Raw genomic sequence first — 27127 nt, 5'->3', positions numbered from 1 at the left:
TTATAAATATTCATGTGTATGCCCACTGAATTTGCACACACACACACACACACACACACACACACACACACACACACACACACACAAAACAAGCATATACAACTTTGCATACAATGTATGCTTCATTTAGGATTTTAACATTGAGAAATATTGAAAAAAAGGTAAAACAAAACGTAAAACAACTGAATTGCTAAAACGTTAAATGCATTTCAGAGATACTCGTTTACCCAATCATAAATAGTACTATTAATAATTAATATATAATTAATCAATATCATATATAACACACCGCACACAGCAACCACTATATTGTAGTTATGAATGATATGATTGACCGTTTCTAGCTTTGCAACTTGTATTTTCTATTTTTTGCATTCAACGTATTTGTATTATTTAGCAGTTGGGTAATACATACCTGTCATTGCTTATCGCTTGGAGGTGTTTTACATCGCTTAAAAAAAAAAAAAAAAAAACAAGCTAGTCATTAATATGTATAAGCTGTCTCGCAGAAACCCCGCCCATCTCATTAATATGCACCGCATATTTGCGCAGCTCCCCCTCGATGTTTTTATCAAGATCTCGCGGATGCAGCTGGGCCACTCGCAAAGCGGGGTCACCTTCTATCGCTGCAACAGAGACTGGCAGCTATCGCTCCATACAGCTGGACTGCTGCAACCCGCATCGGGTAAGTCAGTAATACATTTATCCATACAAAAAAAAAAAGCATTGAAAAATCATTAGGGTGTATTTTATTAATTTAGACCGGTACTGGCTTACCCTTTACGGTTTGAGCTTGCATTTACGTTTCACCTGTTATAGTATTACCTGTATGGGTTTTATTATGTTGACGTCATTTTCCCCTTTAATGTAATTTGTATTGATATTTCTTGTTGCATTTTTTTTTCTAATAGAACAATTGTTTTCGGGGTAAATGCTGTATTAATTATACTGGACTGGCAAATGCATAGAGAAGCGGGATTTCTGTAAAACCACAACATGAGAGATGGAGAGAGAGATCACATAAGAAAATCAAATATTTTTTTATTATTTAAAACAAGCAAATAATACCTGCAGTAGAGTTTCAAATTGATTTAATACAGAGCTAACAGATCTCGCTAAAGAATGTGCCCCCGCTGTGATAATCAGATTCGGTGGAAAAACCCAATTGAAACTTGCATTGCAATGCCTCTCACAGTAAACAGAGCAGCGCGGTGCAGAGGAGGGTTAGTGTAAGATGCCGTTGATAGAAGACAGTTCAGCAGAGGTCGTGCTGTATTCAAACAGTTATCTGTTCATTGTCGGGACGGCAATAAGCAAAATAGACCTCCTATACACAGCACGCTGCGCGAATGGATAGCGGAGCTGTATGCAATGTGGTTTAAAAAAAAGCAGAAAACGCAACCTTTTCACATTTTGTGCCAGTTGACTTTTCTATTTGTTAAACATTTTACAAAAGCAAAAAACAAAAAAAAAAAAAACAGTCGAGATGTGGAATTCATAAACGAATAGAAACGATTACGATCTGTATGGATTTACAGTACAGCCTGTTTGTGGATTCATTGGAATTTGAATATAGATTGTCCAATCTTCAATATTCATCAGTATGTAAAGAAGAGGATACTAGCACTAGTGTATTGCCATAAACCTGTCGAGGGGATCAAAGAAGAGAGATTAGTTGGGTTTTATTTATTTGTAAAGCAATGCAGTGGTGGATTCCATGTGTTTAAACAGGTCTGTGTTCAGGTGTCTGCTACAGACATGTCAACTAGATCAGGCTACAGCGAAAGTCTTTATATTAGCGAGTCCCGACACCATCGAGTGCTACAGCTAATGCAGTACCAGAAGACAAGGGAGCAGATCACTAGGTGGCGCTGTCTTTCCTTCTCGGAAGATGCTTTGGCTAGTGTAGCCTTGCAGAAATCTATGGCAGGCAACTACCGTAGACGCGATTTATAAAAAGCAAAACCAAAAAAAAAAAACCACAGTATTGGAGTCATTTCAATCAATTTAGAATGATTGCAAACCTCACACAAAGTTAGGGGGGGGCGAAGTCAGGCAAATACGAAATTGAAATTTCAAGCTGCTTGCTTTAGCTTCAAGCTTCTGGGTCTGATAACGAATTCCAGAGTTGACCCACGTTCGTTAAAACCAGCGACCATCATTGTACAACCCGCAAGATAAAACTTGTATGTAAGATCAGTGTTTGGGTGATTGTAAAAAAAAACAAAAAACAAAAAAAAAAAAAAAAAAAAAAAAACGAAATTGGTCATTATAAGCATATGATTGCGTGTGCACTCCATTCATGGATGGGCTCTTGATTCAAGATGCAAATGATAGCCTTGTAAATGAACCAGTATTGATTGATTGTTTGATTGTTAATTATACGTGTTATCAGATGCATGTGAAATAGAGATGTTGATACTGGAACATGCCTCTGCTTTAGCCCTTGCATTGCCAGGCTTTGCTCATCACAGGAGAGGAGGAGTGAGTATCACTTTATATAACAGACTGGAACATGCCTCTGCTTTAACCCTTGCATTGCCAGGGTTTGCTCATCACAGGAGAGGAGGAGTGAGTAACACTTTATATAATAGACTGGAACATGCGTCTGCTTTAACCCTTGCATTGCCAGGCTTTGCTCATCACAGGAGAGGAGGAGTGAGCAACACTTTGGTCCTGGAATTGGAAGTGAGTAAACTCTGTGTTTACCCTCGACTGTATGGCTGGATGTTGGCTTTAGTGGTTTTGCATTAGTAAATCTAAAGTTATTTAATGTTCAGTGCTAATTCATAGGCTAGTCTCATATATGCACCAGTGCAGCAGTCTTATACACATGGGTATTGTGGAAATGTATTGCAGCTCTTTTTCTGGGTTTAAACCGTTATAGTTTTAGGAAATGAAACCGATTCTGACACCTCAAACCTGTCTCAGAACTGCAGCGTTGTGAATGCAGTTGAACATTAATACACAAGTCTGTCGGGAAGAGGTCATGTGCAGAGTCAATGGGGAACAGTCCGGACAGCAACCCCAGGGATGTGTGTTTCAATCAGGCGCGTCCCTTACTTCTGAACGCTTGCTGCACTCAATATTTTTCGTATCGTGTGATCGTGAAGGAATACAGTCATCTTATTCCAGCCCTGTGTTTTCAAATAGTGGGCAGGCGGTCCCATTGCCTCAGTATCTATTCCTCTTCCCCATGGTAACCTGCACAATCAGTTAAACTATCGTTAAAGGGACATGCAATTTGAACAGCAAAATAAACCGAAAGTGTGATTGTAGCGTATTTTTCTGAGCCTACTAAACTGAGTCGTGCCTTCTCATAACGGCACAGTAATAAAAGTACGTTTGTGTTGTTATTCGTTTCCTTCAGTGAAACCCTGCAGTGCTGTGTGAAGCAGTTTCCAGCGGTCACGATTGCTTCTTTGCCCGATAGGATATCCCCATTGATAGAATGCGTTCTCTTTCTCTGCGTTAATTACGTTTGAAAGAGTTACACCTGGGACTGTGACGCAGTCTGTTTAGCCCAGAGTAACAGAAGCGTTGCTTTAGCTGCTGCAGGCATCGATATCGTTACAAAAGCAGCAATGAACAAGCGGGTTCAATACAACCAAGTCTGGAGCCGTTTCAGCACTGGCACTAAAACACAAACCTCACCAAAACAAAGCGCCTACCCTCTAGGTTACTCATAACCAGGTCTGTGCAAGCATGTCTGTACTACACTGTAAAAAGCCATTGGCGCAGATGTTATTGAAGGGTAGTGATATTTTTCAGTAATACAGATAAAAGCAGTTCAGTCGTGTTTTGGCGGTCAAACAAAATGAGTGCTAATGCTTTACTTACACTTGTCATAACCCTTTATTAACATTGTTATTGATCTGCAGATATATCAGATGTAACGCTGTAGCTACACTGCAGAGGTCTTCTGGTTGCACAGACCATTGGAGATGCCAAACTTTACAAAGCTCTTCATTGATAATAAATACATTTGATCGAATGAGGAAGGGATACAGGCAGACGTTTTTTTTTTTTATTTTTCTATTATTGAATCCAGTAGTTTGTTAGCAAAATATGTTCGCTGAATGCAAAGTCTTACCAGAATGAATAGAGAATGGGGCCGAAAACTTCAGAAACAAGAATACCACATTCTGCTATTTGGAAAGCTTCATTTTCAGTGACGTGTCAGCTGACAATCCTCCACACCCCCACACTTAACACACACACACACTGAACACACACACACTGAACACATCAGCTATCATAATCCAAGCCAAGGAGACTCTGTCCTTTAAGAAATGAATTGAAAGATTCCCGTCATCCCCTTTTAAAGGAATTGCGTCGTCATTTATTTACGCACGGTCAATAATTATTGAGCCGAGGGAAACTGGAGAGCCAGCGCTGGGCAGTTAATAGGGATGCTGAGGAAAGTTAAAAGCGTCGCTGGCTTTGTAATATGCAGGTTTCAGGTTTGCAGCCGAGCTGTACAGATTGTAACTCTAGGACTGGGGTAGGGTGTAGATGGAGTGCTCTGGGCAGCGAGGGGTCGAGGTCGTCATGTCAGGTGGGTCTGGGCTCCGGGGATAGTCATCCTGAGTGGCAGAAGCAGTGGGCCATTGTACTCACTTCACTATAAGCTAGGCTTGGCAAAACAATTGCTTGTCGTGAGATTTATGATCAGTAATTACTTGATCATTCATTGCGCTGAAAAATGAGTATCAGTCAAAAAGATAATTGGGATTATCATGATAATCAGTAATCGACCATTATAATTAATGACCTGTATGACAAATACCCACATGACATTCTACATGAACGTTACTGTTTAGACACTTAACAGAGATAGGCAATTGATCAGATTACCTGAACCCCTGGGAGATACAGCCTCAGGGGGATACACTGGTGCTGTCGATGATCTGGGGGTCTGGGAGCTTCTCTGCCTGTGTCGCCTCTATGCCTGGTGTTTATACTCTAGCAGCTCAGAGACTGGGTGTCTACAGTTTTTTTTCTGTTATCTTACTAATTATAATTGTCAGCAACAGCAATGAGTTACTGCACACAGGTGCAACCAACCACACACTACTCTCCTGTAAAAGCTTACTGTGGTTATCTGTTTACTGCATGTCTCCTTCCCCATACATTCCTGCACCTGCCTTATCATTTTAAGCCTAAGGCCAAGTGGAGTTGCCTTAGCAACTGTATGTATGGCGATGTCACCTCCTGCAAACTGGTTTAACATTACCAGCACATTTCATATGATTACCAGTACACTGTCACGCTACAGATGCACATTCAAAGCACTTTCATTGCACGGCTCTGTAGTCTATGCCAGGAGTCTGTGTGGCTCTGATTGCAGCAACATGGACTGTAGCCACTCTCTTTAAAGGCAGGTGGGTGTGCTGTTTTGTTTGCAGTGCAATTCTTAATTATATGCCTCGGTAGGCAGGATGCCACCTCCTTGTTTCTGGCTGCCCCTGGTTTGTTTGTCTACTAGAAACAGGAGTGTTTCTGCCAGGGATGAATCTTGCTTCCTTGTGAAGTTATTTTCCGGCCGCTTGAGAGAGCCACACAGCAGGACTGAGAGCTGCTTCAATCCTGGTCTAGTGCTCTTAGAGAGACACACCTCAACTTAGGCATTTCAAACTTCCATTTTCAATTCCAGTACCTCTATACTATGTTATCCCATGCATAGAACACCACAACTAATTCCAATGTTAAAAAACCAAAGGCACTGGCCGGTCTGACTTGCTCTGAAACTTGTTAAACTGAGCCTGGCTGGCAAGCTGTTTTGCATTGTCTTCCAATTCACACAAGGTGGCCGTCAGTTTAAAGAAAATGAATGTGCCTTGGAACACTTAAACTGTAGGTCAAACAAAGGTTATTGTGTGGCAATGTGCGATGTATCCATTTTTAGCTGCTGCCTATGCAAACGATTACCGCTGACTCAACGAGGCTCCTGTAACAGATTTTGAAACTTTATCTTGTGATGTTGTGAAGGCTCCTCACGGTGCCCAGCTGCTTGCGTTGCTGCCTGGCAGGGACACGGCTGCGTGGACGTGATGTGTCTGCCGCTGTCTCTTGCTGTTAATGAGCATTCAGAGAACAGAGAGGCTGGCAATGAGACAGGGTCTGTCCAGGAGTGCCAGAACACTGTCCAAAGACTGCCAACACTACCAGACCACCAGAACCAGAACCGTGCAAAACAGAGTGGACTGAGATTGTGCCGACTATGGACGTGGCTGTAACCTGTAGCTCGATAACAAGCTTCATCTTCTAAACTGGCGCTCTTGTTGCCTGTGTAACTCGTAGCTGTGACCCAGTGTAAGCAAGGGGGCTGTTCCAGCTTTAACACCACGCCTTGCCTTATGTGACACCCATCTGATAAACCTGAATATGACTCTTGGATGAACACAGGGGGTGTCCGAAGTGCACTTGGACGATTTGGCTCATTTAAAGTGTGAGTTGTGAAAGAGTTTACTGCCCCTAGGGGCGGGACAGCTAGTGTGTGTGTGTGTGTGTGGGGGGGGGGGGGTATGAGTTTTATAGAAGTACATGAATATTGCATCATCCCCTTCCTGGCATGTTGCAAGTTTAAACAAACGCTTGCCAAGCGATCACCTTGAATGGCAGTGGCTGTACGATGGTTCAGCACAGGGCAGCCTCAAAGGCTAAATGGCACTGCAGCGGTAGAACAATGGCGTGAACCAGTATAGACTGTGATGCCATTTCAGAACCACTGGTCCACCAGACCTTGACAAACGCATCCTGTACCGCAGGTATTAGGATCCCATCTGAAGTTATGAAGGAGGTGTGGTTCTGGCTTCCATTTGCCCTATAATGCCAGCCCACTGGCACTTCTCTTTATAAGACAGAGCTCTGTCTCCCAACCACACTGTCCTAAAGGACAGCATTGCATTAGCATGTAGTTTCATGTAACACTGTTGTGCTTTCCTGCAGTCCCTAGACACTTACTGGAAGGTGTTCACTCATATTGATGTATTGAAACTCTCTCTCTCGCTCTCACACACACACACGCTGGCACTGCGGTGTCTCAGGATCCCTGTGGCTGCACATTTTCAGCCAGTCCGCAGGCTCTCCTGGCAGAGCCTGGGGAAAGCGATTGGCTGACTACAATGCCTCGTTAATGTCAGAGCTGATCTTTGCCCCGCTAATCTCCTGTCCTTGTTGGAAGGAGGAGGGACACAATCAGGAACGCTGAGAAAAGGTAGAGAGAGCGAGAGATAAGGAGCAAAGAAGAGAGAGACCGAGAGAGAAACTGGGAAAAAGAGATTTAGCCACAGAATGTCATACAGAGGAGAGAGGACTTAAAGAGTGAGAAAGCGAGCGAGAGAAAGAACGAGGGGCGAGAATCTAAACCGGTACTGCTCAGAATTCCCAGCTGGAGTCTGGGAACCGTGGAACTGGAGGGTGAGTGAGTGAGCATCCTGAGAAACGAAACTGGAACAGAACTGCCTGAGGTTTCGTTTTGAAATGTGCTCGTTCATTGAATTAATATTGCGCCCAACTTATATACATACGTTTTTGCTCAAAAGAGCCAGCTTCCCAATGTGTACTTGAAAACAAACAGTGGGGTTACTTCTAGGCTTTTGATGCCATGGTAACTACACTTATTTATCTATGAATGTGCTTGTGATGTCATTTACTACATCATTAATGATGTAGTAAATTCCTTTCTATTTAAACCTTCAGACATCTGTGGTATTGAGTGTATTTATCCATTCATTTTGCTTTATTCTTCTATGTTTTACATAATGCAACATATATATATATATATATATATATATATATATATAGATATATATATATATATATATATATATATATATATATATATATATATATATGTTGCATCAACTCTCCCCTTTCATTTGAGGTGCAGGTGTGTCAGTACTTCCCATCTATGCTGTGTGTCTTGCAATGTAAAGCAGTGTTGTGTTGCCACCTTCTGAAGAGGTAAAAAAAAATTCTTGACAGATGGTGGGTGGATAAAGCATATTTTAATATCTACTGTACTGCATGTGACTGCTGTGGAAGAGGACTGTCAAAATACACAGACTTACAGTATATAACCAACCAGCAAATGATGGCATTCTAGTTTTTAAAAAGTATCCTGCAAACAAATTGTATTTCCATGCCAGCTGTAACCAAACAATATCTGAAATATATTACACACACACACACACACACACACACACACACACACACACACAAATCAACCCCTCTTGTATCTCACAGCTTCCTATACGGTAATTTCTATAGTATGAATAATTAAACATTATTCGCTCGTCTTGATGTATTGCAATCGAATACAAACCGTTTGATTCGGGTTTTTCTCATTTTAGACACTAGCCTTGCGCAGGTATGATTGGCACGAGCTACAGCAGGTCATGAAGGCAAGGAAACAAAGAGACCAATAAGAGATCCTTCACGCTTTACCAGTTATGGGGGCGAAGTCCACATCACACAGTCACAGAAACATGTGAAGCAGTACTGAGTATCGCCAGTGAAACCCTTTCCATTGGGTTGATTGAGTTTCTTTTGTTCTTTCTTCGTCTCTCACTGAGTGTTTTATAGTTGTGGGTGTGGCTGATCAGAGTCCAGGTTGGAGACGTGCTCAGCCCAGCAGAGTGTCATGTATGTGGCTTGTGTTTGTCCTTTAATTGGGTCTCTCCTTTCTTACAGGGGAAAGGTTAAAGCTGCAGGAATTCTGTCAGTGAGCAATCCCTGGGGCGGATGGAAACCTGAGCAGTTTACTGTTTAAAAAGGTAGGCAATACGAGATACTGGGCTGGGCTGCTTAACGTAGTGGAGCAGTCATCTGCATTGGCTGGAAAGTGCTTTATAGAGTGCAGCAGTGTCGGTCGTGCACGTTTAATTAGACCTGTATTATGACTATTAAATGAGACTAAACGGTCAGCATTGTGAATCTTTCATGAGGGGGCTCCTGTAACCTTGATATCGTCGCCAGTCGATGCACATCAACACGCTCTTCTCAAGCACTCTGTAACTCTTATTATTTCGTCGTTTGTTTGTTTGTGAGAGAAGGCTGGGGTTTGTAGCCAATCTCTGTGCCTGTGTTTCAAGTCTCTGATGGGACTGTTATGTAAAATACACTGGACACATCACAAACAAATAGGGCCATTCACATATTTAGATTTATACTTTTTTAAAGAGCAATATACATTGGCACTGGAGTAGCAAAACTAAGCCTTACTTTATCGTGTAACGGTGTGCCAGTGTGGCAAAACACTTTTTTTTTTTTTTTTTTTTTTTTTTTATCGGGTGTCGCATTTGCTTGTAAACATGAAATACAGACTTTGTTCTGCGTCTTGTGCCAGGTCTTCGATGGACACGCCATGCACAGGTGTTTGAAATCCCAGCGATCAGACTCAGAATGCTTTGAATCAATACAGACAGCTGGCAGTGCATCAGGATCGCTTTGCAGTGTTTGCCGATGCTGCGGTCTGTTAATGGTTCTGCTGGTATTTTAGTTGGACCCCATGCCACAGGATTCGGGGAGGGGGGGGGGGGGGGGGGGGGGGGTTGGGGGGGGGGGGGGCAAGGGTCCCCACACGACCTCCAAAAGTGTCATCTGGTCGTTTCGATCGTTTCATTAGCTAGCAAAGATAATGTTAGGGTCTCTGGAAACGTGTTTATTCTCAGAAAGGAGGTTTGCAGACAAGAAGAACAAAGCCTTGTACCAACACGCGAGTCTGGGGGGAATAATAATCATCCTCTCATTTTATTTCTGCTGTACTGTGCGCTCCTGAAAGTGAATTAGTGAGCCGAGGGGACAACCAGCGGTTTTTTTTGGGGGGGGGGGGGTTCTGCCCAGATCTAATTAAACTGACCTCTGCTTTTTCCAAGGGGTTGAGCAGACACAGCAGATCTGATCTGAAAGGTTTGTAAAGTACTCGATCTCGTCCTGCCAGAAAACAAAAGAAACGACTTCTGAGAGAGCGCCAGCTTGAAATGCCTTTATTCTGAGGGATGGCAGATTTATCGAGAGCAGGGCCGTCAGTAAAACCGCTGTGATTCCTGCAATCCGCTAGGGAAACACTGTGCAGCAGAGTGTCCTGAGAATTCCTTGTTCAGGGTGTGGCGTGAAATCCAGCGACACAGCATTAGAACCTAGAGATTCTAAGACACATTTTTTGACCAGAAGACTTTATCAGTGGCATCGACACAAGGGCATTTCTGCAACAGTTTGAGCTACAGATATATTTTTCATTTGCTAGAATGTTAAGTGAACAAGTCAAGTGAGTTTAACTAGGAGTATGAATAATTTACTAATACCGCTATGTCAGACTTTTATTATTTACATTTTTTTTCACTGGGAAACCAGTTTTGCCCGTTCATCTTGACTAAATGAGCTATCTTCCTCCACGCAGGATTGTTCTCTAACCCTCAGGCTAAGTTCAACCCCACTCAGAAATTAAACAAAATCTCCCAAATAAAAGATGATCACATAGCCTCAAACAGACATCAGCTGCCATCAAAAATGTGTTCATTTTCATAGAGCTGCGATAGCGAAAAAATGGGAGCAGAACGTGCATGATATGTTAGAGTGCAGCGTGTTAATATCTGCTAGCTAGGCTGGGACGTGCTCATTTCAACACGTATCTGTCTATTTGGAACAGCAATCAGGGTTCCAGTCAGGTGGCATGAGCGCATTGCCCTCTCCCCCAGGCTGGCTTACATCCCAACGGCAGCTCCCTGTTCATGTTGATGATGAAGCCAGACACTGTGTCCTCCATTATCCTGCACAGAAATATCACAGTCAGTGCTCTACCAGTCTTGCTAGTCACCATTGGAGAAAACAGTTTTTAAAATGGAAGCAGTAACCTAGAGTTCAGCTGTACATGTTATCTCCTACCCACGAGAGGGTGGGCATTAACCCCAGAGAGGATGGAAGCGTGGAGGGGTTGAGGATGTGCAGCGCTGTGTGAGAGAGCCCTAGCTTCTTCAACTTGTTTACAGCTCAGGACTGCTCAGATTGATGCCAGTAGAGTGGAGCATAGAGAAAGGGAGGGGGATGGGCTCGCTGTTGCTATGGTGACCATATTAAGGGCTGGTGAGAGCAATGGGGGCACAGCAGAGGAATCTATTGTGTGTGTGTGTGTGTGTGTGTGTGTGTGTGTGTGTGTGTGTGTGTGTGTGTGTGTACAGGGCGAAAAAGAGATGAAAAAGCAAAGGCGGAAATAAGGAGACATAAAAACACATGTGAATATGAGTCTCGAGTGGGTGACAGTGGCCCCTATTCATAAAGCATTTTTAAAAACCTTTTATCAATAATTCAGTGAGGTCTGATATTCATTGACTTTTCTAGACAGAAAAATGTATTAACAAAAAAAAAACAACAGTCCATATGCGTTGGTGAATGTGTCCCATTATGCTGTGCATAACACACTCAAGCAAACAGGCATGCGCTGCTTCTCTGTAATGTGAATACAGGAGTGCTTGAATAGATATGGCTCACTATACTGTGAATGTTCCTGGGTTGAGGTTGTAATGGGGTTATTGTCCGTGCTGCATTGGTACTAAACAGGGAGAACAGCATATGAAATATCTGGAAAATAATTTTGCCTCTGAGATTTGCCCGTCCATGTTTAAAACAAGCCTGGCGCAGCACGTCGCCCTAAACAATCGTTTGCTCGGACTCTTAGACTTTGCTTTTCGCAGTATTGCTGAGTGCAGTCAGTTTCAGAGACGTACGCGGAGTAGAGAGAATCCGGGGCTCGGGGGTGTGGTGGTGTGGTGGGGGGGGTGTAGAGGGGAACGCACATGCACACGCTACAGAATACGTTTGCATGTAGGATTATACAATGCGCACAGGATTTCAAAGAGTTTATATTACTCATTTGAAATCATTCGTTCTAATGTGTGAATTCAAGCATCATCCTTGTAACGTTCTAATGTGGCTTCAGATTGATTCAGTGATGATTCAACAGCATTCAGCACATCTGCTTTTGTTATTGCATGCATTATCGGCATTGCATGAAGTGCTGTAATAAATGAGTCAAAGTTAGAATGAAGAGATCATTTGCTAACTTGTGTGACACTAAAAGCTTTTACTACGTGAGAAGAGGCTGTGTTAAGACTTTAAAGGCATTTTTATTAATGCAATAAAAAATAAAATGCCCTGGAGATTACCACTGTTGAAAATACATGATGCTAGAGGGAAATCAAACCAGCTTTGTTCATCAGCGCTCTGCCACTTCAATTGCAAAACAAACACCAGCTCAGCCAACCCTTTCCTGCATATTAAAATGAAACAGTGTGACAGGGCTTCCCAAACATTCTAGACCCCTCACAACGTCGTGCAACTGATGACCAGAATCCTTATTAATTATCGCACTGGTAATAATCAGCAGTAATCGACCTGTTCAGAAGACTTTATAATTCAAAAAGCAAGAGGCATAGAACAAGGGCAGTCTTCATCCAAACCTGCAAATACATCAGTAATAGAGTGTATGGACTGGGGGGGGGGAATCTATAACTGTCGATTCTATTATTAAAAAAGCAAGAAGGCGTACATTTTACTGCCACAAAAAAAATAATTCAAAAGGAAAAGAAAGTGTTCCTAGCTTAATCTATCAATGCGTGGTTTATCAAGGGCTCGTTAAATATGGCGATCAGTAATCGAGGAATCGGTTTAATTGTTGCAGTCAATGAATCCATTGAAATGGGATTCCAAAGCACCTTCCTGCAGCGGTCATGTACAAACATGCGAAGGCGTTAAGAAGCCATTGCTATAGGTTACCTTACTGTCTATTAATATTAACTGTCTGTCTTTACCCAGGAGGTGGCTCTGCCAATAGGCTGTACTGTGGAACATGATTCACGTGTGGTTCTGTTCAGAGAAGCTTCCTGCTGCCAGATCTGTAGATCTCTGTAGATTCGACTTGCAGTGAGAATGCACTCTATCCAGCTACTCACTGAATTGCCCATTAGAGCATTAGAACGGGGAAGCCTGAGGCTTGTTCATTCGGAATCTGAGTGCAGGCTGTGGTCTGTTTCTCAGCAGTGATTGTGCTGACTCGTTTAAAGCTGTCTTAATTGAATAATTGAGTTGAATTGAATGGAGCAGAGTTTAAAAAATCTATCAAACTCATGTGTGTTCGGAGGAGACTGTGAATGAATACAGAATATTAAATAAGTAACCAGCGCTTTGTAGCCACTCCTGTATAAACACCAACATCTGTATTTTACGCATATTGAAAATGAAGCTGGAACGATCAGGCAAAATTGGAAACATTTAATATCTGTATAATATTGAAACTCTAAACAATTAGAACCCCTAATTAGATATAGAAAGAATACTAGCATGTACGAATGGAGCCGGTATTACAAGCAGAGGATGGTTGTTGATCTGGGTGTGTGAAAGCAGTCGTTAGCATTGTACAGATATTATTTGAATTGCCTTTTATTGAATCGTTGTCAGAATTCTGTGAGGACCTGATCAGAATCCAGTTACTAACCCCTAGCTTTTCAGTACCGATTAGATCAGAGTCCAAGAAGTTCTTCTCAGAAAGCGAGCCTGCTTACCTCCTGAGATACGTCAGCGTATATATTCAGTGCGAGGCTGCAGGAAATCTCTAAATCATTCAACGCTGGTTCTTGCCTGGAGGCTGATTTAGTGTCTGTCACAGACTGGCCTTGGCTGAGTATCTGCAGCACAGTGTTGTTTCGTTGTGGAAGCGGTCCTGACAAGGCCACAGCTCCCCCAAGCACACAGGCTATTCTCAGTATTCACTCTATAGCTTGCATTCGATCATGATTTTTTAAATTATATTTTTGGAAAACAGTTGGTGAGAACTCTTACGGAGTTTGAGAAGCTGCCTTGACAAAACTTTGGAAAATAAAACATTATGCATTATAAAATAGATACATAGATAGTAAACTTTAGATGGTACAATTATACATGCAGTGATTGAAGGGGATATAGGGGTCTTAGAAGTGGAAAGCCTGAGAACATGATCGAGCGACTCAAACAAAGCTTAAGACTTGACTTGCGAAGCCATAGCAAATTACCGTGCTGTAATGAATGATCATCCATCCGTCGCTCTCTCTCTCTCGATCTCATTTCAGACTCTCAGCAAACCTTCTACGCTTCTCTTACATTTCTGCTCTGCAAACGTGACTCATTATCTCCCCCCCTGGATCGGTGAAATTAATCCATGCTTGTTTCCCACCCACGAGAGTTACTGAGCGATAATTGAGGTCTGCAATTCAAAGACTTCTGATTTGAAGTCTGGGGCTTGCATTACTCTGAATCCAGCCCAGTGCTCCCAGAGCACTCTCATACCTCCTCTTTCCAGAAATACCTAGTTTGATTGTATGGGTCGCTTCCCCCTGGGATACCAGTGTCAATGACACCCAACCATCACTGGAGGATCTCTACATATACAGATCCCAATGTGTACACTGGAGAAAGCACTAGCTCCTCTATTTGACTTATGAGCTGTGCAGCTCATAATTACTTCGACCCTTGTGATAATCTTAGAAACATTAAAAAAGGAACGTTTGTCTGCCGCTGCTGAGTATGGACAGCGAAATGAGATTGCGTTGCGATACGCTGTTGGGATTAATGCAAGTTCGCACGTAGTATGGTCCTGAAAGAGTTGTTAATTTAAGATCATTTTTTAAGGTCACTGGGGTACACCCCATCCTTTCATCATTGCTGTCTTATCGATTCCCAGAATCCCCTGGGGCTGCCTCTGTGTTCCGTTGACCTTCCGCTAATGAGCGTGAGCCGGCGTGATCTTTCAAGGCTGTGTTGCCATGTCAACAGGAGAGGGAAGAAGGAGCTGGTTGGGGCGTGGAGGGGGGATATGGGTGAGCTTATGTGCTTTCCCAAACACCTCAAGGCCAAACTGAATTTCGCAATGCTCAGGTGTGTGGAATGCTCGGGTGTGTGGAATGCTCAGGTGTAGAGAATGCTCAGGTGTAGAGGAATGGGGGGGAATGACAGTGCCAGCTTGCATGCATTTGTGCATTTAGTCTACAGTATGTACGGGTCGGGCCCCTCCCCCCTCATGGCTCTGCCGTTTCCGGGACTCTAACTAGCGAGTCCCCAGACAGTCTCAGGTGGGAGATCTAGTAGCAGCCCTGCTGAATAATTCACATCTTCAGATATATAAAGAGGTGCCAGGTTCGCTTGTGTTGCTGGTGCCCGGGCTGGCCGAGTTTTTGATAGGGGTTTATGAAGTGATCTTATTTCACAGTCCTACCACATGCTGATGACATCAGATTGGAATTTGACGACCCTTGAGTGGAAATTCTAGGCTAACTCACTCGTAGCTGCCCTTGTGCTACCATTGCCCAGCATACTGTAGTGTCGCTACTGCATCACCATTTAAAATGGGGGACCAGTTCTTGCACCAACATGACCTGTTGAAATCTACGACCAGTTTAAAACCGGCGCTGGTCTTGTCTAGCTGGCCGAACATGATTAGTGTTTTAAAAAGTTTTTAGCAAACCATTTCAAAAGCATGTCTGAGAACAGGATGCCTGAATCGAAGTTCAGGAAACCAAACCCAGAAGCAGTTCCTCAAACTGTGATCCTCTTATGATAATAGGGGTGTGTTTGTATTGTGCTTAGAAGTGCCTCACTGAGCTTTTCAAAGCACGTTGGAGGGACTGCGGCAGGAGAAGACTGCAATCTGCACCCAGCCATTCTGCACCGTACCTTTGCTAAGCGATCTTCAGTGACAATGCAGCAGTGAGACTACAGTGCAGTGGTTCTGTCCTAAGGAACAATTGAAAAGGGCAGCAACAACGGCATGGACTGGTATTGTGGGAGCATTAGCACTGACTGAAAGAAAGAAAGCAGTCTTTGTTGCCTACCTGGATTGGTTACATTGTCTGCATGCATACATTTTTATTTTAAGCAGCTACACCCTTATAAAAGTGGGTGCATTTACACTGTAATGTAGCAGTTTATTATGCTTTCACTGTTCTCTGTTACACACAGCCATGCTCTTTACTTTGGTAAGCTTTGTAAGGGCCCTCTTCACTAAGGACTTTGTTTCAGCTCAAATCCATTCTGAATATCTCTTGGAACGCCCGCAGCTGTGCCAGCAGGAGCATGTCTCACTTGCTCTGTGCAAGGAGAGTGTCTGTGCTGAGAATGTTTCCGTGCTGTCAGGGCTGCCTGCAGGCTCTCTCTCGCTCTCTCTCACACAGAGCCTGTTCCCTCCCGCACATGCACACTGAGTTCATCCACTTCTGACAGCTTTGTGTTCGTGGAGCGATCAAGTCCCTGAAGCTGCAATCGTTTGGAAACACAGATTTTAAAAAGCCTCGGTCCCAACACCTTTAACTGCACGAGTATCATGACTTGCAGGGCTGGCTGCCCAGCAGCTTGTCTTTATGAACAGCTGCAGCCTGGAGGGAGACGTTTGGGAAATAAATGAAACCAAATGAAAATGAAAAGAACACAGATGAGCCGTCGGGAAAGGCCTGCGTAAATAACGAGAAAGAGATGAAGGAAAATCACAGTCAGCAGGTTGCAGTTATTGAGGGATGCTCGCGCACACAAACGCTCACAGACAAACACAAACCACACACACCAACATACAGTGCCACATACACACACACACAAAGCCTGCATTATTTCATTACCCTTTCCCTACCTCTCCTATCATGTTTTCCTTCCCCATTCTCTCCCTTTTCCTCTCTTTCTTCTTTCTCTCCCTCTTTCCCTGAATTCCATCCCTCCTTCAGCACTGGTAACATCATCCAGAAAGCCAGCACTGCATGTCCGGCTCCCTCTCTCCTTCACTCAACAGCCTCTTCCCCTCCCTCTCCCCTGTCACTGCCAGCTCCAGTGTGCCAGTTTGATTGGACACCTCAGGGTTCATCTTTTTTCCCCACCTCCCTCCCCACTTTATCACATGACCTCTGAACAGCGGTGCTAATGCCACCCTCGGTATAATTCACATCTCTCTCTCTCTCTCTCTCTCTCTCTCTCTCTCTCTCTCTCTCTCTCTCTCATTTTGTGCTGTGCCCACCACCCCCTCCCTCCCTCTCTCTTTCTATCTTCCCCTCTCGATCTCTTGCTCGCTAAACCATTCAACTGGAACATTTACTGGAATGCTCGGGTGTGTGGAATGCTCAGGTGTGTGGAAAGCTGTGGAATGCTCGGGTGTGTGGAATGCTCAGGTGTGTGGAATGCTCGGGTGTGTGGAATGCTCGGGTGTGTGGAATGCTCAGGTGTGTGGAATGCTCGGGTGTGTGGAATGCTCGGGTGTAGAGAATGCTCAGGTGTGTGGAATGCTCGGGTGTGTGGAATGCTCAGGTGTAGAGAATGCTCAGGTGTGTGGAATGCTCAGGTGTGTGGAATGCTCAGGTGTGTGGAATGCTCAGGTGTGTGGAATGCTCGGGTGTGTGGAATGCTCGGGTGTGTGGAATGCTCAGGTGTGTGGAATGCTCAGGTGTGTGGAATGCTCAGGTGTGTGGAATGCTCAGGTGTGTGGAATGCTCGGGTGTGTGGAATGCTCAGGTGTAGAGAATGCTCAGGTGTGTGGAATGCTCGGGTGTGTGGAATGCTCAGGTGTAGAGAATGCTCAGGTGTAGAGAATGCTCAGGTGTGTGGAATGCTCGGGTGTGTGGAATGCTCAGGTGTAGAGAATGCTCAGGTGTAGAGAATGCTCAGGTGTGTGGAATGCTCGGGTGTGTGGAATGCTCAGGTGTAGAGAATGCTCAGGTGTAGAGAATGCTCAGGTGTGTGGAATGCTCAGGTGTAGAGAATGCTCGGGTGTGTGGAATGCTCGGGTGTGTGGAATGCTCGGGTGTGTAGAATGCTCGGGTGTGTGGAATGCTCAGGTGTAGAGAATGCTCAGGTGTAGAGAATGCTCAGGTGTGTGGAATGCCACCTTGTTGCTGGTTTGAATTTAAAAGCAGTTCTGTTTACTTCCATCAGTAGCAGAACCAAATGGAATTAACTGTTAGTATGATTGTGGCTCTTATATTAGATTGCAGATTGTAGCCCCTGTTGAGATTGGGTTCAAACACATAGCAGAACGAGCACTGCTGTGCAGTGTGTACCTGATTTCCGTTCCTGTAAGTTCCCTCTTTGCTCCACTGTTCTTGCTGTGTATAGTTATTAACCTGCGAAGGGCCCAGGCATTGCTGAGCAAGTTAACGTTTCAATGCAATGCTTTTGCACCGCAGACCTGCTTTATCTGAGCAGAGAGAGAGAGAGATGCACTAGTGACCTTGCAGTGTGGACAGCTTCACCTCCATATATACTAATGGAATCCCTGGAATGTATAAGAGCTGTCCTAGCAGGGGCTTGGTTGGCAGGTGCTTCAGTGTTTGATCTGTCAGATTTCTCAATCTAGCCCTGAAGGTATTACGGAGAGCACACTGCCTTCCTCCTGGGTATTTTCCTTGCTTACCGGAGAGCACACTGCCTTCCTCCTGGGTATTCTCCTTGCTTACCGAGGCTAGTTAGCAATGTGAGATCACAAAACTCGTGAGCAGCTAGATTTGAACCCAAGTCTACAAAAGCTGAAAGGTGCGAGAGGGGAGGGAATTATTAGCTTGTTTGCTTTTTGTGTCCATCTTTATTTCCCTGGGCATTGTGTGGGTGAATGTTCCTAATAGTGTCTGTATTTAGTTGGAAATGTTTTCATAGTGAACTAACCCACCCTTCGCCCCTCTCTCTCCCTGTCAGTGTTTCAGTGCAGGACGATCTGAGCTCTGGTGCACACACTCCCAGCTTCCAGCCTCTGCTTCCACATCCAGGATAATGTCCGGCTCCTACGATGAGTGCGCAGGCTTTGATGAAGCCACGGACAGCTTCTGGGAGGTAACGTACCCTGCTTTCTATAGGAGTGACTAGATCATAGGCCCCGATCTATCTGACAATGGGCCCTCAATACACAGGTTAATGTGTGCGTTATTTAAAGAACGCTTTGAAGGTCCCTGCATGGCTCACGGTGAAGGCAAGGGTGTGGGGCGTGCAAGGTGAGTCATGCAGTCAGGGAAGCACAAGTTCACTTCCTGGCTGTGCCAAGTTGCCCATCATTGCTGGGGATTCCACAGGGGCTGTTGCATTGGCTCTGGAGCTCCCACTGGAGGTAAAACTGGCAGGGACTGTTTCTCCTCACTGCACTACAACGACCCCTGCTGACCAAGGGCTGGTAGCTAACATCCACAGTGCAGCTCCTGGGTGTAAAGCATAAAGTCTGGTGATGGGGACCAGATACGCACTGACCTTCAATTCTCCTGAGTGGGGAAAAAAAGTGAATGTCTTTTGTCTACGACTGATTGTATTCACTAAAAATAACTTTTATTAAGATTAACTTGGGAAGCCCATCTGTCATCACTTACTTGATGTTTCTTACTGTGTCATTACCTCAGTTGCTTGTTGTCATTTTCAAATGAAACTATCTGCTGAGATGATCAGATAAGGACTTCTCTGGGACTCTCATGCAAGCCGCCTAGATGTTTATTAAACTGTTCTAAAAGTCCAGCGCTTTTCTTTCATCTTTCAAAGACGCGCATGCTCCTGTGCATCAAAACCCTATATCAAATGGCTCAGTCTCTTTCTTGCTATGATTTGATTGGTCCGTCGATGTTTGTCGGGGCGCACAGAGATCTGTGTTCAGATCAAAGCGTTGTTGTCCGATGGAAAGGGCTTGGATTTCAGTGATCCGCCACAAGGTTAAGTAACTCCTGATGTGAAAATTGTGATTTCTTGCTAGAGGATGTTTGCTGGAGTTTAGGTCACCTGGTTTAGACCCAGGATGGGTTTCATCATGACATTTGCCTGGCATATGGAGTTCAGTTAGTTTAGTCTGCTTTTTAACAGCATACTAAAATATACATACCGGACCAGTTTCCTCTTTTACACCCAGGGGCTCAAGAGCGGACCCAAGTATATTGTATTGCAGTGAGACAACTGAGTGTTCTTGTGTTTGGATTTGGGTTTTCGTCAATGCAGGTCCCTGAGAGTAGCTCAGGGTATAGGAAGATGTCTGTCATTCTGTCTTTGCCAGTATGTCACTCTTCCGTTTTCACTTGAGAACCGCTTGTCCAATTGTGATGAAACTTGGTTAGGACATTCTTCAGCTCACGTTATTGAGGGTGTCAGGATCTCACAAGGTGTCGTGGTGTCATTCTGTTTTACTAAGCCCACAGCTCTAATTCTGTATTTGCAGTTCCAGTGTTTGCAGGCGTGCCACCTTGACCCTACTGTGCAGGCTCCCCAGGCTGGCACACATGGCTCCTGCTGCACTGTGCAGCACCTGTCTTATGTTGTCAGCTCCAATCCCTGGATCTGATGCTGTTGTATAAGGCCTGTAAGGGCATTGAGGATTGCAGGGATGACAGCCCCCACCCCCCCAGGTCCTGGCACTTGCATAACTCCACGTGCAGAGCCACATGACCACTCCCCCTCCGGTAACATTAGCACATGCCCCTTGCAGGGCCGGGGGAGGGGTCTTGGATGCCTCCAAGACTTTCTTAGGTGGTCCGTTGCAGTTACATGCAACAACAAAAAGGGATTAAATTGAGCTGGGTTATTTTTGTCTAATAATTAGGGGAATGGCTATGAGATTATTCTACTCTGTGTGATAAATCCTATTAGCTGTACAGTATGAGTATCCAAATGTAATATTGTAAACTATTGATACACTTCCCTTTATTAAGTTCAGTAGCATTTTCACGGCACCCCTGATCACTGTGCAGCTCAGCTTTTCATTTCTATTATTTTATTTCTTCACTTTAAAACCCCTGATGGTGCAACACTAGCGCACCCCTTTCCTTCAATACCTGCTGCGTGTCTCCCCCTTGTGTGGCAGGTGGGTAACTACAAGCGAGCAGTGAAGCGGATTGACGATGGCCACAGGCTCTGTAACGACCTCATGAACTGTGTCCACGAGCGAGCCAAGATTGAGAAGGCGTACGCACAGCAGCTCACCGACTGGTCCAAGCGATGGAAACAGCTCGTCGAGAAAGGTACCGCTGGGGGCGGCAGGAGGGGCTCTGTTTCCCTATCACACACACACACACACACACTGTCTCTCTCTATACACTGCCTCTCTCCCTCTCACACATTCTCTCACACACACTGTGTCCTCTCTCACCTCTCTCTCACACTCTCCCTCTCTCTCACTCTCTCTTCTCTCTCACTCTCCCTCTCTCTCACATTCTCTCTCCCTAACCCTACTCACACTCTCTGTCTGTCTCTCCCTCTCTCCCTCCCTCTCGCAGGTCCTCAGTACGGCTCTCTGGAGCGCGCCTGGATGGCTTTGATGACGGAAGCTGATAAGGTGAGCGAGCTGCACCAGGAGGTGAAGAACGGGCTCCTCTCGGAAGACTTCGAGAAGATCAAGAACTGGCAGAAGGACTCCTACCACAAGCAGATGATGGGCGGCTTCAAGGAGACCAAAGAGGCAGAGGACGGCTTCAGGAAAGCCCAGAAACCCTGGGCCAAGAAACTCAAAGAGGTGACTTGGAAATGCATTCAATAACACTGGCAAAGCTGGCTTCCCTGTTAGCAATCCTCAACTGAGATAGAACAGCAGCCTATTCCAATAACATGATTTGAATGTCCTAATAATATTGAAGGCTCTGTGAAGAGTCCTCAAGCTGTTGCCAGTGCGCAGCAGTGTTCTTTTACTACTGTTCTTCATAGTACAGTGTGGAGGCTGCATCTAGTCTGAGCGCCGGGCTTCTCTCTCCTGTGCAGGTGGAGACTGCCAAGAAGGTGTACCACCTGGCCTGCAAGGAGGAGAAGCTGGCAGCCGTGCGGGAGGCCAACAGCAAGGCAGAGGCCTCCGTCACGCCCGACCAGCAGAAGAAGCTGCAGGACAAGGTGGACAGGTGCAAGCAGGACGTGCAGAAGGTAACAGACGGGTTGAGAGAGCACAGCCACAGGGGGTGACGCTGCAGCAGCGACTGATTCCATCATGTGTCATCATGTTTCAACAGAGGAGAAAAGCACCTGCTGTAGTTACAAAGCAAGAAATAAACAGGCATTAAAGTACAGCTGCGGCCAAATGCCTTGCATTGTAGGATTGAGACGTCATTTAAAAAAAGAAGAACTATATGAACAGAATTTAGATCTGTTGCTGAACATCATGCAATCAAAGATACTGCAAAATGATATTGTCAGTTTTTGGTTTAAGCATATGGAAAACTACAGAGCGCTATGCAATTCAGTATGTTAGTGTAACATTATTTGGCAGGTTTCGTTCAGCTTTATGAAGCAAAAGGAGTTCATTCTGTATGGTGATGCAAAGCTTTTGGCCAGAGCTGTAAAAGTATGGAATTGAACGTGGTAAATGCATTTCGTTAGCTAATTTCAGGCTGACCGGTTCTGCTGTTCCAGTGCTGTCATTGCAGCCCTGTTTCATTGCCCTTGGCCCAGTTGCTGTGAGAGAGAGCGCGTGAGACCCAGTGCAATGCCTGGGCTTTAGGTCTATTGTCACTGGAGCCCTGTGCCAAATCACTGCCCACAGGGCCGGTTCCAACAAACCATTAACCAGGAGCCACAGTCGCTTTTAAAAGCATTGTCAGGTTTGTGTAATGCATGGTCGATCCCTGCACAGCAGCACCACTTCTAAAATGCTTTGTTGTAATACTGCATTGAAAATTAGGCTGTGTTAGATATCAGAATTCTTATCATTGCGCCCCGCGGGGATGAATATGCATCATGATGGGGATACAGCAGAGTGGCACACTTTCATTTCAAGAATTAACCTTGGCGTGGTGATGAATAAGGACACTGCTCGGGGCTATGGCTGCTTATTTGTTGGTTTCCTGGGTCTTCCTGGCTAGGTTCTCAACTCCAAATCGTCAAAAAATAAATAAATTAAAACACGCACCCCAACCAGAATGAAAAAACTCAGCCATGTAATTAAAGGAGCTTGGAATTTGTTTCTGTTAAACAACTATGAAATGGTTTCACTTACCTGCCTCTGAATTCAATGTTTCTGGTTAGGAGTATTTTGTTTCTGAAGAATGATGGTGCAGATGCATGAGGACTGGGGGTACGTCTCTTGCCTGTGTGAGCTGGGCTCTGGTGGGCTTGGCATGATTCTGTCTCCCTGGATTGGTTTCAGGCAAAGGAGAAGTATGAGAAGGCTCTGGATGAGCTGAGCAAGAGCACCCCTCAGTACATAGAGAGCATGGAGCAGGTATTTGACCCATGCCAGCAGTTTGAGGAGAAGCGACTCAGCTTCCTCAAGGAGGTCCTGCTGGACATCAAGAGACACCTGAACCTCACTGAGAACCAGAGGTGAGCAGTATCCCTCTGTCTCTCCATCCATCTCTCCTGCCATCCATTCATCCTCCATACATCCCTCCCTCCATCCTGCCTCCCATCCCTACCTCCATCCATCCATCCATCCCTCTCTCTCTCCCTCCATCCCTCCACCCCTCCCTCCATCCATCCCATCCATCCATCCATCCATCCATCCCTCCTGCCATCTCTCCCTCCTTCCCTCTATCCCTTCCTCCCTTCCTCCTGCCATCCCTCACTCCATGTATCCATCCCTCCAGCCATCCATCCATCCTCATCCCTGTATCTATCCATCCCACCTGCCATCCCTCCCTTCCTCCCTCCATCCCTCCTGCCATCCACCCATCCCCTCCCTCCATCCCTCCTGCCATCCCTCCCTCCAATCCTGCCATCCCTCCCTCCAATCCACCCGCCCCCTTCTCCTTCTGCTTCCCTGACAGTAACATGAACCTCAGCCCTGGAGTGCTGACAGATTGATGTTGAAGTGCAGTCATAAACACATACGGCCTGCTCTTTGCAGGGACTCAGCCCATAGTTATTACATTATATTACTGTAGCGCTGTATTCAATGAGGCTGCGGCATTGTGGTAGTTCTGGACCCAGCACTAGGCGTATGCATGTTACTGACCCGTCTCCCTGCCTCTCTGCAGCTATGAAGCGGTGTACAGAGAGCTGGAGCAGACGGTCCGCATTGCTGATGCGCAGGAAGATCTCAAGTGGTTTAATAACTATCACGGCCCTGCTATGCCCATGAACTGGCCACAGTTCGAGGTACAGTAATCGATTTATTTGAAAGATCCCAAGATAAAAAGGGTCAGCGCCACCACTACAGGTTAAGTTTCGTTCCTCTGTCTTCTAGCAGGCAACTGACTTGACTGTAAAGAGACGCTGGGTGCGTGCGTGTGTGTGTGTGTGTGTATGTGCATGTGTATGTGTGTGTGCGTGTGTGTTTCTACACACTAGTGTGTGTTACACATGGTAGATGCTTCCAGTGTGACTGTTCTGTTTCCTGTGCAGGAGTACAACCCTGACCTGACCCACACCATCACTAAACGAGAGAAGGTGAAGAAGCCCAACGAAGGAGTCACTCTGACCAGCGTCACCTCTGGGGTAGAGCAGGTGGTGCAGGCTGGGGACCGGGGCAGGTAGGCAGCTCTGTGGACGTGGACCACGGACTGGACCACTTGTGTGTGTAGCGGGGTGGAAGGAGTACGAGAAATGCATTACATGATGTGATTCAACAACAATTAATTCATCGACAGCGGGAGGTTAGCTAGTTAAAGACGGCTATTGATTTAAATACAATATGTATTAAAGCAGGAAAAAATAGCATTGTCACTTTCAAAATTGATATTTTTCTCTATATTATAAAATGTTCCTAAATATTGAAATGCTTACCTGAAAAACAATACTTGCTAAATTGTAGAATACTTTGTTTTTGATGTCCACCTTTTAAAGACATCATGCTTTCACCATCAGGGAATTAGCAAACAAAATAAAACTATAACAAAATGTAGAAATAACGACAGACTCGTGAAATGTCCCTTTCTTGTACTGGACAGAGCATGGTTAGCAGAAATATTCCCCATCTTCGATACAGCAGGTGTCTTTTTCATTGAAGATATTTTAAAGAAATGATGCAGTGTGAGTTCAATCATTTACCGGAAGCAAACTAAACCAGCTGCCAGGGTCATAATTACTGCCTTAGCTATTGAATGTGGAATATTTGTAGCAAAAAAACACCACAATATTGAAGAAACTTAAAAGTGGTATCCTCATAGTCTCTCTCTCTCTCTCTCTCCATCTACTGCCTTCTCTATTGAATCTGGAATATTTCTCTCAGTATTCTTAAAAGTGGTCTCCTCATCTCTCTCTCTCTCTCTCTCTCTCCCCCCAGTGTGAGCAGCTACGACAGGAGCCAGGTGTTTTCAGCAGAGTGGTCTGACGAGGACACCCCCAACACAGGCAGCGAGACCAATGGAGGAGCTAACCCCTTCGAGGAGGAGACAGCGGCCCCTGCTGGCAAGGGTGTGCGTGTGCGGGCACTGTACGACTACGATGGGCAGGAGCAGGACGAGCTCAGCTTCAAAGCCGGTGAGGGCTCTCAGTGGGTGTTAATAACCGACGTGGTGGCGTCCCCCGCGTGGCTCCCCTGGTAAAAGCACAGCCGCGTGGCGTGCAGGGTGAGTCGTACCGGTTCTGGCGCTCCTGCAGGCTAGCGAGGCAAAACCAGCAGGGACTGTTTCTCTTCATCGCTCTACAGCGGACCCTACCAGCCAGGCACCCAGTGAGCTCAGGCAAACACCTGCAGGACTGGCCTTTGTCCTCCAGAGGCAGGTAGCACGATGACATCCACTCTGGGGGTAGAAGAGGAAGCTGGCTTGGTCGTGGGATCGGAGGACACCCACTGGACCTTCAGTTCTCCTGAGCAGCTGTGTGGGGAATGAGTATTCATTGGGGAGAAAACTGGAGAGCAACACCCGATTCATACTGTGCTGCGCGGGTCCCTGTGTCACTGTTCTTACACGGTTATTGCTCTCGTTTCCAGGAGACGAGCTGCTGAAGCTGGGGGAGGAGGACGAGCAGGGCTGGTGTAAGGGTCGCCTCGGCAACGGCCAGGACGGCTTGTTCCCGGCCAATTACGTGGAATCCATCTAGTCACTTGGTTTGCGCACCCAATCAGAGGGCAGCTCAGACTGTACCAGCCAATCGTTCTGCACCAGAGACTAAAGATTAACCCTTCCCTTGCCAGACTCTTATCAAGCAGTCTAAAACAAACTTAGTAAAAAAAAAAAAGAAGACAATATCTATATTTATCAATTTTGTGAGAAATGAAAAAGCAGTTATTTAATATATACACAAAGAACAATAGACAATATATATATATATATATATATATATATATATATATATATATATATATATATATATATATATATATATATATATATATATATAACACCAACCAAAAGCAAGCACAGGGAGTCATTTAGCATTTTTGTGTCGCTGTGTTTAATATGAATTTTGTGCAGCTGATATGGCATTGTGTAACGGTATGTTTTTTGAGTATTAGTCAATGAGACCTGTGTAGCTGTGTGGGCTACACAACGGCCACCTTGTATATATTTCATGACATTTTGTGCAGCGGTCTTAATGCTATGCAGTCTTACATTTGTTTTTGCCTAGGAAAATGACTGTTGTGTAGCAGCATAGCAACAACACCCTGTGTAAGGTAGGGTTTGTGTTTTGGTTATGTTCCTGTAAGCGGTATGTTCTGTACAAAGTGTGGGGTTTTTTTGTATCTACTTCCAGTTGTGTGCTATATAATATGCTGTTTGTGCATTTCAATGATGTTTCTCGAGCTGTGCTTATGCTACACATTGTGTGTTTCGCATATCCGATAGCAATTTGAGTAGCAGTTATATATATTTTTACAGGAAGCAGCACATCCTGCATGGAAACAATTCCTACTGAAACACATTCCGTCCCGTCCAGGAAATCTTCCCCTGAAAACACAGTCAACACGTTAATGGGCTCGGTTCTTCTTTCAAATTGATTTTTTTTTTTTTTTTATTGTTTTCCATTATGGTGGTTTTATACTTGTGTATATTTTACATTACTGCTCATGTATTACCTGTATTTTTTTTAAATCCTGATTCCTAATCATATTCATTTTCAGGCGGACGGGGTATTTCAACAGCAATTTGTTCTGGTAAATCCTGCACAGAGTTCTTCGGTGCGTTCACTTTGAATCCATCTCGAGTTGTTCCTGTCTAGTTAGCATAACAGATTTACTTTCTTGCCAGAAACAGGGTGGAAATTGCACACACGCTAGAAAGCCTACTGTCAGCAATGC

General features: G+C 44.9%; 1 protein-coding gene across 3 annotated transcripts; it reads left to right on the top strand.

Annotated features, from left to right (window-relative positions):
* The first annotated feature begins 572 nt into the window (after positions 1–572).
* On the top strand, positions 573–26165 carry LOC121300114 (protein kinase C and casein kinase substrate in neurons protein 1-like). 3 transcript variants are annotated; one of them, XM_041228527.1, is made up of 12 exons: positions 573–685; positions 2633–2688; positions 8698–8780; positions 18697–18831; positions 20828–20984; positions 21240–21475; positions 21718–21873; positions 23093–23268; positions 23922–24042; positions 24289–24416; positions 25169–25365; positions 25820–26165. In XM_041228527.1, the coding sequence occupies exons 4-12, from the start codon at positions 18772–18774 to the stop codon at positions 25927–25929; spliced, it is 1341 nt and encodes a 446-aa protein (XP_041084461.1). In that variant the 5' UTR covers positions 573–685; positions 2633–2688; positions 8698–8780; positions 18697–18771; the 3' UTR covers positions 25930–26165. The 3 variants fall into 3 exon arrangements, with proteins under 3 accessions (XP_041084461.1, XP_041084459.1, XP_041084460.1); XM_041228525.1 differs by lacking the exon at positions 2633–2688; XM_041228526.1 differs by lacking the exons at positions 573–685; positions 2633–2688 and adding an exon at positions 7213–7422.
* Positions 26166–27127: the final 962 nt, after the last annotated feature.

The sequence above is a fragment of the Polyodon spathula genome, chromosome 25 (assembly GCF_017654505.1).
Source record: "Polyodon spathula isolate WHYD16114869_AA chromosome 25, ASM1765450v1, whole genome shotgun sequence".
Taxonomy (NCBI): domain Eukaryota; kingdom Metazoa; phylum Chordata; class Actinopteri; order Acipenseriformes; family Polyodontidae; genus Polyodon; species Polyodon spathula.
This window is presented reverse-complemented; position numbering and strand designations above follow the sequence as displayed.

What these genes read in the sequence shown, in the direction of transcription:
- LOC121300114 (XM_041228525.1), top strand. Translation starts at nt 18,772, where the DNA reads ATGTCCGGCTCCTACGATGAGTGCGCAGGCTTTGATGAAGCCACGGAC. An exon ending in AACCTCACTGAGAACCAGAG is followed by an intron (nt 23,269 to 23,921) that starts GTGAGCAGTATC and finishes GCCTCTCTGCAG; the next exon opens with CTATGAAGCGGTGTACAGAG. An exon ending in CAGGCTGGGGACCGGGGCAG is followed by an intron (nt 24,417 to 25,168) that starts GTAGGCAGCTCT and finishes CTCTCCCCCCAG; the next exon opens with TGTGAGCAGCTACGACAGGA.